This window comes from Panthera pardus, unplaced genomic scaffold, assembly GCF_024362965.1.
Source record: "Panthera pardus isolate Hobbes unplaced genomic scaffold, ASM2436296v1 HiC_scaffold_20, whole genome shotgun sequence".
Lineage (NCBI taxonomy): Eukaryota > Metazoa > Chordata > Mammalia > Carnivora > Felidae > Panthera > Panthera pardus.
The window spans coordinates 86419777-86434378 of NW_026526766.1; the positions used below are offsets into that span (position 1 = coordinate 86419777).

The 14602-nt window shown below is 50.6% G+C and overlaps 1 protein-coding gene across 2 annotated transcripts; it reads left to right on the forward strand.

The window, feature by feature from the left end:
* The first annotated feature begins 39 nt into the window (after window positions 1–39).
* Window positions 40–11467, forward strand: COQ4 (coenzyme Q4). Of its 2 annotated transcripts, XM_019420957.2 has the most exons (8): window positions 50–346; window positions 446–577; window positions 1998–2094; window positions 2614–2716; window positions 8019–8148; window positions 8657–8750; window positions 9287–10448; window positions 10694–11467. In XM_019420957.2, exons 1-7 carry the CDS (start codon window positions 277–279, stop codon window positions 9456–9458), a joined length of 798 nt encoding a protein of 265 aa, XP_019276502.2. In that variant the 5' UTR covers window positions 50–276; the 3' UTR covers window positions 9459–10448; window positions 10694–11467. The 2 variants fall into 2 exon arrangements, with proteins under 2 accessions (XP_019276503.2, XP_019276502.2); XM_019420958.2 differs by lacking the exons at window positions 8019–8148; window positions 8657–8750; window positions 9287–10448; window positions 10694–11467 and adding an exon at window positions 3592–3967 and having other exon boundaries at window positions 40–346.
* Window positions 11468–14602: the final 3135 nt, after the last annotated feature.

A 14602-nucleotide genomic window follows, 5' to 3' on the forward strand; every position in this document is an offset into this window, starting at 1 on the left:
AAACGCGCAGTGGGGAGGGAAGTAGGGCCCGGCGCTGAAGTCCATGCCAGCGGGGCTCACGTGGGAAAGCTTTCTGGGAGTGAGGCGACATGGGGAGAGTTTTGCTTTGGTGGACGTAGGTAGCGGACAGGCCGTCTGGGTTTTCTTCGGATACTTAGCGATAGGACCCTTTGCTGGCCGTACTACGATTTTTCCCCTCCAAACGCCCTTCAGAGCGCTCCGCGCCCGGAAAGGCGTGCGGCTTCCACCCGGCCCTGCTCGCGGGTGCCCGCTGCCATGGCGACCCTGCTGCGAGCTGCCCTGCGCCCTCTCCGCCCGCCCCCCGGGCACCGGGGGCCGGCTGTAGGTAAGTGGCAGAGGCGAGAGGGAGGCCTGGGGCGCCCGGCTCCTCTGACCGCGGCGCTTTTTTCTTTTTTTTTTTTTTTTTTTTTTTTAATGCCTGTAGACGTGCTGCTCCGAGGCGCGCGCCATGGCGCCGGCCAGCTCTACCCTGAGCACATCCCCACCTCCCCGCTGCAGAAGGTTCTGCTGGCCGCGGGCTCGGCCGGAATGGCCCTCTACAACCCGTACCGCCACGGTAAGGCTGCCCGCGCACGCCCTTGCCTGGGAAGCCTGGGCAGGTGCCGACCTCTCTCTACCCGTCTCCTAGGGGGTAACTGGAGAATAAACTAGGCCGGGGTACCCAAACCTGGCTGCACCCCATCATCACCCGCAAGGCTCACAAAAATGCAGATGCCCGGGTCCCACCCTGACCTCAGTCTGGACCGGCCAAGCCTGGGGAAGGGAAGGGAAGGGAAGGGAGGGGAGAGAAGGGCCTGCGTTTTTAAATAAACTACTTCCCGGAAGATTCAGTTATCCAGCCACAATGAGAACCTCTCCACTAAATAGATGATTTGTTTGTTATAATAACATGCGTCAAATTGTAACAGCCCACTAAAAATTAAACTTTATGAGGTCAGAGACCATGACTGCCCTATTCCACTGTATCAGCAGCATTTTTTAAGTCATCTGTATGCCTAACATGGGACTCGAACTCACGACCCAGAGATCAAGAATCATACCTCAACGGGCTGAGCCACCCAGGCACCCCTCAGCAGTATTTTAGATTGTGCCTTGACATAACAAATGCCCAGTGTTTGCTGGATTTAAACATATTGGGGTTCTACAGTACATTTATCCTCCCTCTCAGGATTCTAAGTATTCTGGAAAGTACTATTACTCCTACTAATAAAAATGATAATGCTGGGGCACCTGGGTGGCTCAGTCGGTTGAGTGTCTGACTTCGGCTCAGGTGGTGATCTCACGGTCCGTGAGTTTGAGCCCCACGTCGGGCTCTGTACTGATGGCTCAGAGCCTGGAGCCTGCTTCAGATTCTGTGTCTCCCTCTCTCTGCCCCTCCCCCCTCATGCTCTGTCTCTCTCTCTCTCTCTCTCTCTGTCAAAACTAAACATGAAAAAAAATTTTTTTTTTAAATGATGATGCTAACTGCTCACCGAGCTTTTATTCTGGTCGTTCACTGCAGTAAGTGTTCTATGTACACGGTGTTCTTGATTTTTCACATTAACCCTATGAGAAAGGTATTTTCCACATTTCATAAATTAGGACCCTGAGGCTTGGAAGCAGTTTGCACAAGTTAACCTAAATAGTGAGATTGCAGCTGAACCCAAACCTAGCACTCTGATGCCAAAGCTTGCACCTATCAATGGAGGCATGGTATTCTGTTGTAATAATGGGTGTAAAAGTGATTTGTAAACTCTTTAGAGCACTGTGCTAACCAGAGCCTTCTCAACCCATTAGATTAGTAACAATGGTAATAATTATAGGTACATGTATTTTGCACTTACTGTGTGCAAGGAGATTTGCTAAATATTTAACAAATCCTTGTACCTAAGAGATAGATTGTATTTCAGTTTATCCTGTAGGAGACAGGCTCAGATCAGGTCTGGTAACTTACCTGAGATCATGTCCTACATTTGTCCCCATTTCTTTTCTTTTAGACATGGTCGCGGTTCTAGGGGAGACCACAGGACTTCATGCCCTGAAGGTCCTCAGGGACCAAATGAAGAGGGATCCAGAGGGTGCCCAGATCCTACGGTAGGTCCCAACTCTGCTTGGGGGATTGAGGAAATTCTCTGGGGATCCTGATCTCTCTGAGGTCACATTGTGTTCCTCTGGGGAGCTCTTCTTGATGCACTGGCCATGGATGTCTGCCCAGGCTGGGCACTGCCCAACTCCATGGGCGCCATTCACATAACACTGTGATGACCCGTGGGTAGTGCAGTGTAGTGGCCTCAGCCCAGTTCCAGCCACAGAGCCCTCTGCCTTCCCTAAGCTCTCCTAACAGGCTAGCTATAACCCCCCAGCCCTGCAGTGCCCTTTGTGAGTACCCTGATTACATCTGAGACATGCCCCCGAGATTGTGCCCCTATAAGCAGAGACTGTGGCCTTAGCTTGTCATAATCTCCTCGGCACCTGCCATCGTCCTGCAGTAGGATTTGTGGCCCCATTATTGCTCTCTGCCCTTTCACTTCTCACACCCTTGCTCTAACTGGATCTCTCACCTGCCTTTGCTGATGCGCTTCTAATACCTAAGTCCTGCCTTCTGCCTTGCAGCGAGCGTCCGCGGATCTTACTGTCCACCCTTGACCTGGACAAGCTCCGTAGTCTGCCTGAGGGCTCACTTGGCCGAGAGTATCTCCGTTTCCTAGATGTGAATGTGAGTTTCCAGCTTCTGTGCATTTGACAGTCACCAGGAAGGGCAGAGAAGGGCATGGGAGTGACATCCTGAGGAAGAAGGAGTCCTGAGTGGCCACCACGGGCAGGTGTGCTTTTTGTCCCTTGTGCCAAGGCTTTGTCATTTTCTATGGGACAGGCAAATGGGCCAGGAACTCCAAGGGATAATACTGGCCAGTATTTAGTAGTGTCTTACTAAAACAAAACAAAACCAAACTCTCTTATTGAATGTCAGGTGCCAGGCTCATACCTGGTCTTGCTGAACCCTCCCAGCAGCCTTGTCAGGTATGTCCTATTATTATCCCCTTTAATAGATGAAGAAACTGAGACTCAGAGCACTTAAGCAACTTGATGATTTCATACAGCCAGTATAAATGGAGGCAGTATTCATACTTAGATCACACCTTTTTTTTTTTTTTTTTTAACATTTTAAGTAATCTCTACACCCATTGTGGGGCTCAAACTCACAACCCTGAGATCAAAAGTCACATGCTCTACCAACTGAACCATCCAGGCATTCCCAGATCATGCTCTCAACTGCTGTACTATGTCCCCCCAGTTCTAGAGATAGGGTATGACAAGTTGTGACACTCTCTGCCCCAGGCAAGGAGGAAAGGAGCTGGTGGGGAGAGTCCCAGCTACTGAGGAACTCACTCATTTGTTCAGAATCTGCCCTGTGCCATCCATGGTTACGGGTGCTGGAGATATAATGGTGAACTAAACAAAGTCCTGCTCTTGAGATACTAATATTCTGGTTTGGAGAAGAAAACAGTAAAGCAATAAGAGAAAAAAATTTGTGTAAAAATTCAGGTCAAATAGTTATTGACTACTTAGAATGTCCAATACTGTTCTCAGTAGTTGAGACACAGAGAGCGAAACTGGCAAAGAGCCTGCTGTTGTGGAGCTTCCATTCTCGCAGATGGTGAGAACAACAGTCAGCATGATGGAGGACGACGAGACGGGGTCGGAGGCCCATGTCTGATGGGGAGGTCACAGGAGGCCCCTCTGAGGAGACTCGGAAGAGGAGGAGGAGCAGAGGGCCTGGCAAGTGCAAGGCCCTGTGTATTTCAGAACAGGAAAACTGACCAAGGCGGCCACATAGGAGTCAGGGGGGCAGCCAGTGGGTGACAGGTCAGACCCTGCCAGCCATGGGAAGAAGTCTGTATTTTATAGCGGGAGCAATGGGAAGACATGGAGGGTTTCAACTAGGGTAGTAACATGACCTGATTTGTTATTTTTTTTTTAATGTTTATCTTGAGAGCACGAGAGAGAGTGGGGGAGGGGTGGAGAGAGAGGGAGAGAGAGAATCCCAATGTGGGGCTCGATCCCACAAACCGTGAGATCACAACCTGAGCCAAAACCAAGAGACTAATGCTCAACCAACTGAGCCACCTAGGTGCCCCATGGCCTGATTTATAAAAGGGCCTTAGGATATAGCTGGGCCACCTTCCCTGTCTCAACCCCTCCCTCCCAAAATACACACATCCCATCAAAGCACCTCTGTCAAAGGGCCCTCCAGGTTGCTCTAGAACTAGGCTTCTGAACCTTGGCACTACGGACTTTTGGGCCCACTTAATGCTTTGTAGGGGCTGCCCTGTGCATTCGAGGATGTTTAACAGCCTCCCTGGCCTCTACGCGTAGATGGCAGTAGCACCCCATTAAGTTATGACAACCACCAATGTCTCCAGACGTTGCAAATATCCCCTGGTGGGCAGTTGAGAACCTACTACTCTAGAAGATCGTTGTCCCTGAGAAAATAATCTGCTCCCTATACTCTCCTGACACTTGCCCCTGCCCCATTTTCTACCATCTGCTCAGATTTCACCAGGAAGCAAGTTCTTTCATCAGTGGGAAACCCACCAGGGTAGCCTTCCCCAAGTGCCACCCAGGGAGGGACTGCCTTTCATCTTGTTGCTGTGGAGGGGATGGGACTGCCAGGGCCTCCCTGGGCACCTTGCCCAGTCTCAGCCCTAGTTGTGATAACAGCCCTAGAGATTGTGACACTTGTAGAGCACTGACACCAGCAGCCCACGGAATGAGAAGGAATACCTTTGTCCCAGCAGAGATTTATATCAAAGTTCAAGGTGAGGCCACCCTCCCTGAGGCTGACATTGGTAGAGGGTTTGGTCATCTTGTGGTGTCAAGATTTTGAGCATGGGCTCTGGAGTTAAGAGTAGCCTAAGTTAGGATCATACCTCTCTTCCCAGCTTTATGGCCCTGAGCAAATCATTTGACCTCTCTGAACCTCATATCACTTATCTAAGGTAAGGGAACCTAATGTCTAGCTGCCAGGGCACTCAACATGGTTTATAAATAATGGATGTTAAGGCTACTGGCTTTGGAATCCAACAGACTTTGTTCCAGCCACTTGATTAGCTGTGTAATCTTCAGGAAGTTACTTAACTTCTCTGAGCCCTTTTCTTATCTGTCTCTGAGGCTCATAATATCTACCACCAGATGATCATGAGGGTGCAGTGTGATGATATATGTAAAGGACTTCATACAGTGCTGACACATAGTAGATACTTGATAAATATAGTTGTTGTCACCGTGATCGCCTTCAGCTTCACACGACATGTAGAAGAAATTAGGAGGGGGACCTGGGTGGCTCAGTTGGTTAAGTATCCAACTTCAGCTCAGGTCATGATCTTGCAGCTTGTGAGTTCAGGCCCCACACTGGGCTCACTGCTGTCAGCGCAGAGCCCGCTTCGGATCCTGTCCCTCTCTCTGCCCCTCCTCCTCTTGCACTCTAAAAAATAAGTAAAACATTAAAAAAAAGAAGAAGAAGCGAGGCACCTGGGTGGTTCAGTCAGTTAAGCGGCTGACTTCGGCTCAGGCCGTGATCTCATGGTTCGTGAGTTCAAGCCCCGTGTCAGGGCTGTGCTGACAGCTCAGAGCCTGGAGCCTGCTTTGGATTCTGTGTCTCCCTCTCTCTCTGCCCTACCCCTGCTTCAGCTCTGTCTCTCAAAAATGAATAAACATTAAAAAAAAAAATTTTTTTTTTTTTTAAAAGAAGAAGAGATTAGGACCCGGGACCCAATGAGGTCACAGATGCGGACCAAGGCCACTCAGCCAGCAACCCCAAAAGCAACGAAGACATCAAATCCTTTGGCCCCTGGACAGGCTGACACCATGCTTTGAGGACAGGAACACCACACTGTTCCCGTTCTGCATGGGTGCTGCTGAGGACTGAGGAGGTGGGTGGGTAAGAAGAGGACAGTTGTCATCCCTTCCTGGGGTCAGAAAATTGCCGGGAGCTGGCCTTTTACTCACGTATTCGTGAGACGTTTATTCACCCAGGCCCTGGCGATACAACAGTGAGCAAATCAGCTGGTAGCCCCTCTGCAGCCGAAAGGCTGCTGCCGCACCGTTCACAGACAGAGACCGCAAGCCAATAGGAGGCTTAATTTATTTTTATTTTTTTATGTTTATTTATTTTTGAGACAGAGAGAGACAGAGCATGAATGGGGGAGGGGCAGAGAGAGAGGGAGACACAGAATCGGAAGCAGGCTCCAGGCTCTGAGCCATCAGCCCAGAGCCCGACGCGGGGCTCAAACCCACGGACGCGAGATCGTGACCTGAGCTGAAGTCGGACGCCCAACCGACTGAGCCACCCAGGCGCCCCCAGTAGGAGGCTTTAAAACTTGCTGTTAGCCACTTCAGTAAAAGCAGAAAGAAACAAGTGGAATTAACTTTAATAGCATATTACTGTATGTTTAACCTAATGGACCCAAAGTATTATCATTTCAGCATGTAATCGGTATTTCTAAATTACTGAGATTTTACATTGCTCTCTTCATGCCAAGTCTTCAAAACTCAGTGTGTATTTTATACACACTACGGCACATTTCAAGGCTTGGTGGCCACATGTGGTAAGTGGCTGCTGTACTGGAAAGTCCAGGTCTAGAAGAAGGGCAGACTCACTACGTCACAATACAAGATACAGGATGCTGCAAGAGACCATAACATGGACCTGATCGGTCAAAGGTCATAGACAGCCTCCCTGCAGCAGGAACACGTAAGGCAAGTCATAAAGGACAGATAGAAATTGTCAAGGTGAAACTGAGGGTTTCGGGGGAGAGTACCCTAGGCTGGGAGCAGCTTATGTGAAGGATCAGGGCCAGGACACCTGGCTGGTTCAGTCAGCAGAGTGTGCAACTCTTGATCTCAGGGTTGTAAATTCAAGCCCTGTGTTGGGTACAGAGATTACTTGAAAAAATAAAACCTTTTTTTTAAAAAAAGGATCAGGGGTCTTGGAAGCTTCTTCTTTTCCTATTTTATTCTAATTGTGGTTTAAACCTAACATAAGGTGAACTAACATGAGAGTTGCTATCTCAGGGGAGCCTGGCTGGCTCAGTCAGAACATGTGATTCTTGATCTCAGGGTCAGGAGTTCGGGCCCCATGTTGGGGGTAGAGTTTACTTAAAAAAAACAAAACAAAAAAAAAAAAAACAGGCGCCTGGGTGGCTCAGTTAGTTGAGCTTCCAAGTTCGGCTCAGGTCATGATATCACGGTCTGTGAGTTTGAGCCCCGTGTCGGTCTCTGTGCTGACAGCTCAGAGCCTGGAGCCTGCTTCGGATTCTGTGTCTCCCTCTCTCTCTGACCCTCCCCCGTTCATGCTCTGTTTCTCTGTGTCTCAAAAATAAAACATTAAAAAAAAAAAAAAAAAGTTGTCATCTTAACCATTTCTAAGTGGAGAGTTAGTAGTGTTAAATATATTCGCGTTGTTGTGAAGCCAACCTCCAGGACTTTTACCTGGAACTCTATCCGCTTAAACAACTACCACTTCCTCCTACCCCATGGAGCTTCTTTGCCATAAATTCCAACAGGCTGAGACATTCTGTGTGAGTTGGGGTAGGCCATGGGGGTGTCAGTGCCACTATATCCCCTGCCTGCAGACTCCCCTGTTGGCAGGTATGGACAGAAACTGTCCTCAGAGGGAGCGCCTGGGTGGCTCAGTCGGTTAAGCATCTAACTTCAGCTCAGGTCATGATCTCACAGTTCATGAGTTCGAGCCCCTATGCTGACAGCTCAGAGCCTGGAGCCTCTTTTAGATTCTCTGTCTCCCTCTCTCTCCCTGTCCCTTCCTGGCTCGCACTCTCAAAAGTAAATAAACGTTTAAAAAAAAAAATTTTTTTTTTTTTTTTTTTGAAGAAAAGAAACAGTCCTCAGAGATTTTTGGTGGGTATGAATTTGGTGGGAGTGGTTCACAGTCAAAGAGAGGTTGGCCAGTTAGGCCTTGGGGACAGTTGGGAAGAGATACAGGGGAGGCTCATTGTTGTCAGAGGGTCTCCCCAGACACCCGAGCACCCACCCGATTCGTGGACGATGAGGAACTAGCATATGTGATCCAACGGTACCGGGAGGTACACGACATGCTCCACACCCTGCTGGGGATGCCCACCAACATGCTGGGTGAGTGCTCCCCCCCAGTTGCCTTGAGAGTGGCGATGGGCGGGGTGGGGTGGAGTGAGGTGGGAGGTTCCAGCCAGCCTGGCCACCTGGGTCTGTCACCCACCAGTTAGCCAGCTCAGTGCCTCGTTTTCCTGCTTTCTGAACATCTTGGGTGTGTGTCTGAACCACTGCCTGTACGATTCCTAAGCTGACCCGGGCTCCCTGCTCTGAAACCCTCTGCAACTCCCTGAGGCCTGGAGGAACCACCCTGGACTTCTCACCCCGGCCTTTAGAGTCCTCTGCACACTGACCCCAAGCTTCCTTTCCAGCCCTTATCTTCTTCTGCTCTTCCCCAGGCCCTTTCCTGCACCCAAGCCAAGTGCTCCAAAGCCCAGTGGGAACCAGGACTGGGCACAGCTAACCTGGTAGAGATTAAAGAGGAGCCAGGGCTTTGCTCCGCCACGAGCACCATGGCCTCTCCTCCTGGGCCCTTCTCACCTCCCACCCCATCCCTCACCCTGCCCCCCAGGGGAGATCGTGGTGAAGTGGTTTGAGGCTGTCCAGACCGGCCTGCCCATGTGCATCCTGGGTGCTCTCTTTGGACCGATCCGACTCCATACCCAGTAAGTTCTCAAGTGGCAAGGGGTTGGGGGAGAACTCAGAGGAGCCACGGCTCCAGGAAATGGGACAAGCATATCACTTTCCTGGACAGCCCCAGAGTTCTCTAGGAAGCCAGGGTAGAAGGAATGGGGCAAAAAGGTGAAACCGGTCTGGGATAGGGTCTCCAAGGCAACGAATGAAGTTTGGATGTTTCACAGGACTCTCTAGGGGCTTTGGGGCCAGGCCTCAGTGTTGGGTCAGAGCAATGGACTTGCGAGGGTGGGGCTGGTGGGAAGGAGTGGCAAATCCAGGGTTAGTTTCCGGAGTTAAGTAGCCCCTGATTTAAATCTGGGCTTCAGCATACTCAAAATATGTAGCCTTGGGCACAAGATTTTGCCTCACTGAGTTCCTGTTTCCTCATCTGCTAATGAAAATAATAACTACCTTCTTTTCAAGGTGTTTGTGAGGATTAACTGAGAAAATGTGCATCAGCTTCTGGGCACATAGTGTGCCTGGCCCTGGGGATCTTATGTCTTCTTTTTCCTCTGCTGCCCCACAGGGGCCTGCAGGTGCTGGTTTCGGAGCTGATCCCGTGGGCAGTTCAGAATGGGCGCAGAGCCCCATGTGTCTTCAACCTGTACTACGAGCGGCGCTGGGAGCAGCCCCTGAGGGCTCTACGGGAGGAGCTGGGCATCACAGACCCCCCGATGCTTGTCAGGGCCCTGGCCTAGGCCCTGAGGTACTGCCCACCCTCAACCCCTGGGGGCAGAAGACTCTTTTGCCATACCTTTGTTCCTTTTCTTTGAACACTGACCCTTGGACATCATTTGTCATAATTTGTTACAACCACTGCTGAGTGGCTTGAGGGCCACCCAGGAGGGAGCCAGGAGTTGCCCAAAGAGAACCATGTGTGAGTGGGAATCAGTCATCCAGGCTGGTGGGGGCGGGATGTCTCAGTTCCACTGCCCCTGTTCTGGACTGCTCTTTGCCATCCAGGGTTTTTTGAGGGCCAGGCTGGATTTCCTCCAGCAGTGAGGGCTATACCCAGGTACAAAGGCCTGAAAAGGAGCAGGTGAGTCTGCTGTCTGAATAAAGCCTGCCATCAGGCCAACTATCTACCTCTTCCTCTAGCAGCCTTGGGCCTTTGAGCACCAAGGGCAGACATTCCCTTCAGCCTGAACTTCAGCTACTTGTCCTGTTTCCTTTGGTCTAAAGTCAGACAGACTGGGACTCAAATTCCCAATTCCTCCATCATTTTCTGGCAGAGGAACTTGGCCCCCCTGTCAGCCCATTTCATCATCAGTAAAAGGGGAATGAAAACAGCACCCACTTCCTAGGGTCACTGTGGGGATTTCCTGAGGTGACACTCAGAAGAGGGCTTCAGAGAAAGGGCCCCGGGGACAGAAGGCAATTATCCTCATTGTGATCACAGGTGAGGAGGCAGCTCTGAGGCTGCTGATTCATTTTGGAATGGCACCCAGACATTTTCCCTGGGTCAGGGCCAAGGAGTTGGGGACAGGCAGGTTGAAAGAATCACCGGAAGAGTGAGTGACCCTGTCTTGGGTTTTAGAACGAGAAACACTGAGAGTTTTGGGGAGCCAGCTCCCCTTTGTGTGGATAGGACAACCAAGCCCAGAGATGGGCAAGGAATTGCCCGAAATAACTAGAACACAGGCCACGTGTCCTCCTTGGTTGGGTTTCCTATGCCTCAGTTTCCCTAGGTAATAAGGGTTACAGTTTTTTTTTTTTTAATTTTTTTTTTTTAACATTTATTTATTTTTGAGACACAGAGAGACAGAGCATGAACAGGGAGGGTCAGAGAGAGGGAGACACAGAATCTGAAACAGGCTCCAGGCTCTGAGCGGTCAGCACAGAGTCCAACGCGGGGCTCGAACTCACAGCCCTCACAGACCGTGAGATCGTGACCTGAGCTGAAGTCGGCCGCTTAACCGACTGAGCCACCCAGGCGCCCCAAGGGTTACAGTTTATTTACAGCTGTACTCTGTGCGTTAGCAACTGAGATGCATTATTGCACTAATGCCTCCCAACAACCCAAAGACAAAAGCCATACTATTGCTTGCATTTTACTAATGAGGCAGTAGCAGAGCTGGGTCTGGAACCACGGGCCTCTCCAAAACCGGCCCCACATTGCCACACCAGCGCCTCAACCTTCCTTGTGCGACTGAGTCCCAGTCCAGATAGATAGAGCTGGGAGGCTGGAGGCCTACCTCGGAACAGTGGCCTTTTCCAAGAGCGAAGCCTTGTCCTGAGCTCTTTGAATTTCTGGAGAAAGGAGAGGATTAGGGTGAGCTTTCTATATCTAATCCTTCTTTGCAGCGTAGGCCATCTTTCCAGACCCAGCATGTTTCCATGGCTTTCCAGGGTCCAGGCACCCCTTGCCCCCAGGTCAGTAAAAGTCAACAGTGCCAAGTTAGGGGGAGAAAGGCCTGACTTGCAGATGGCCTTCTCTGCCCAGCTGGGGAGTTCACCTGCTCCAGCCACCTGGTGCCTGAATGGCCCTGGGCCTTTACAGCATTCAAGAGATGGGCACTGGCTGTCACAATTAGCGGGGAATGAAGTCTGGTCTCCAGATCTTAGGGTGGCACCAACTCACGATTGGAAATAAGTTATACACTGGCAACAGCTACCACTTACTGAGTTCTTACCACAGCCCGTAAGGCTCTGCCAACTTCTACCTAGAAACTTCCACTCTTCATCTCAATAAACTATGTTGGCCTTCTCTTTGTTGTTGTTTGTTTTGTTTTTTTAAGTTTATTTATTTTGAGAGACAGTGGTAGCAGGGGAGGGGCGGGGGGGCAGGGGGTACACAGAATCTGAAACGGGCTGTGTGCTGACAGCCCGACGTGGGGCTCAAACTCAGGAACCATGCGATCACGACCTGAGCCGAAGTCGGACACCTAACCGACTGAGCCACCCAGGCACCCCTTCTTCCTACCTTTGGGAATAGCATCCTGTCCCCTAGTCATTACATGGCCAACTACTTGTCATTCACATTTGTGCTCAAATGTCACCTCTTCAGAGAGGCCTTCCCTGACCACCCATTTAAAGAGGTTCCTTCCCCCTTGCCACACTATGTCACCTTTTCTTCCCAGCACTTAACCACTCTGAAAAGATGTCATTTTTTAACATGTGGGGGGTTTTTTTGTTTTTTTGTGTGGGTTTTTTTTGTTTTGTTTTGTTTTGTTTTGTTTGTTTTTTTTGAGAGCAAGGGAGGGGCAGAGAGAAGGAGGAGGGACAGAGGATCCAAAGTGGGCTCTGTGCTGACAGCAGCAAGCCCCATGCGGGGCTTGAACTCACAAACTGTGAGATCATGACCTGAGCCAAAGTTGGACACTTAACCAACTAAGTCACCCAGGGGCCCCTTATTTGTTCATTTATTTACAAGTTCTCTGTGCCATGGGAGCAGGGAGCTTGTTCTTTCCCTTCACCACTGGGAAGAGTGCTTGGCACATGGTAAGGGCTTGCTGCTTCATAGTGGAAAGCATGGATGCTAAGCCCTGCATGTGCAAAACTACATTCGGTCCCCACAACCACCTCACTTCACAGTGAAGACCATGGGTCTCAGGTCCAGGGAGCGTCCTCAAGTCACACATCTGGGCTGTGACGGAACTTGTTTTGCAGCAGACAGGTCTTGAGTCCCCTTCTGGCAGCTCAGGGAAAGCTCCCTTTCCCTCTGCCTGATAAAAAGCCATATGTAGCTGGCTTCAGAGCCATGTTTGGGGGCACAGGCTCTGAGGACAGACAGACATGGCCCTGCCACTGACCAGCACTGCACCCTTGCAGTAGCCCGTCACCCCTTTGAGCCTCTGGCTCCCTACCTGTAAAACGGGGAGAGTATACACCCATCCCACAACAGGGCCATTATGCATGTGCAGTGTTAGCACATAGTAAACATTTAGGAAATGGAAGCGGTCATGTCCCAGGAAGATCCCTCAAGACCTCTGAAGTCACCACATACACAACGAAGCCAGAGGCATTTACTCTGCACACACCCAGAGTGGGCGGACTTACGTAGTCCAAAGGTCCTGATGCCAAATGCAACCAAGCATCTACAAGGTGAGCATCCGCTGTGTGCCGGGGCCAAACCACTGTAGTCCCCTCCGGACCTTTAATGCCTTCAAGTCCTAACTCTTACCTGAAAAGTCTGGAAGTTTAAGTGCCGATGTTCGTTCTCTAACGCAGGGCAGACAGGGGCCATGTCAGTGGAAAGGAGCCCACTGTGAGGTCAGCCTAAACTCAGCCTGTCCCGCAAATAACGGCACCCAGCTCCTACCCTCCTAACCCTCAATGGCTCTTTACTGCCCCCAAGATAAACTCCTCAGCCCAGCACACAAAGGCCTTCCAATCACATTTCCCACCACAAGGTCCTCCCCTGTCCATGTGTCCCGATGCACAAGCCCCCTGGTCTCCAGCTATTTCACAAATGCCTTCTGAGTGTTGGCCAAACGCTGGGGGTCCTGCAATGATTGAAATAGCTGCATCCGCCCACCCTCTTGGGAGTTGAGCGGTTACAGCGGCTAAGGGCCTCCAACATGCCCGCCCTATGCTGAGAGCTTGACGGGCGCCATTTCCTTGAGTCCTTACCCACCCCTAGGAGGCAGGGACCATGATGACTGTATTCCCATTTTATAAATGAGGACACTGAGGGGGCACCCGGCTGGCTCAGTCCGTAGAGGATGGGACTCTTGATCTCAGGGTTGTACGTTTGAGCCCCATGTTGGGTGTAGAGATTGTTTAAAAATAAAATCTAAAGGGGCGCCGGGGTGGCTCAGTTGGTTAGGCATCCGACTTCGGCTCAGGTCATGATCTCGTGGTTTGTGAGTTCGAACCCCGTGTCAGGCTCTGTGCTGGCAGCTCAGAACCCAGAACCTGCTTGGGATTCTGTGTCTCCCTCTCTCTGCCTCTTCTCCAGATCACACACACACTCTCTCTCTCTCTCTCTCTCTCTCTCTCAAAGATAAACATTAAAAAAATTTTTTTACTAAAATCTAAAAAAGAAAATGAGACACCGAGGCTCCGTGAGAAGAGGTGATTTGCCCAATGCCTCACAGGTGGGACTGGGAGTGGAACCCAGGTGTATCTGACTGAAAAGCAAAGAAGACAAGTCATAATAATGTGTGATGGGTGTTGACAGAGGTATGGTGAGCAGTTGGTGAGGGGCAACCCATTTAGTGATCTAATCTCCACCTGCTGGTGTATCCGACTAGACTGTCAGCAACTTGAAGACGGGCTGTCTCGTTCCCTCTATGTCCCCTTGCATCTCCCCCATAGGCCAGGCCCAGGGTCTGGTGGAGTACTGCCTTGGCCTCACCATTGTGACCAGGCTAGGGGGAGGAGAACAAGGGAGCTGGTCACCACTGCCATCTTGCAAACTCTCATTTGCCCACATTGTATATGACCTCAGCAAATGATGTGGACACGATCGTGTTTACACCCCTGGATCCTGTGTGGATCAGATCAGAGCCTCCAATTCACTCTCGCTGTCATTCATTCAACAAACATTTATCGGGCTTCTGTTATTTCCTAAGCCCTGCAGATATAATCAGAGATAATCTACATGTCTAGATTTTACATGAGCTTTGTGGTCAGTGAGCTTGTAAATTACAATAATAAATACGTCAAACACAGACTCAAATTCTGGGAAGTGAGCACCAGCAGCGTGTCCTCATTTTTATATATAAAAAGTGGAGGGGCACCTGGGTGGCTCGGCAGGCTGAGCGTCCGACTTCAGCTCAGGTCATGATCTCATAGGTTGTGAGTTCGAGCCCCGCGTCAGGCTCTGCCCTGGCAGCTCAGAGCCTGGAGCCTGCTTCCGATTCTGTGTCTCCCTCTCTCTCTGCCCCTCCTCCGCTCC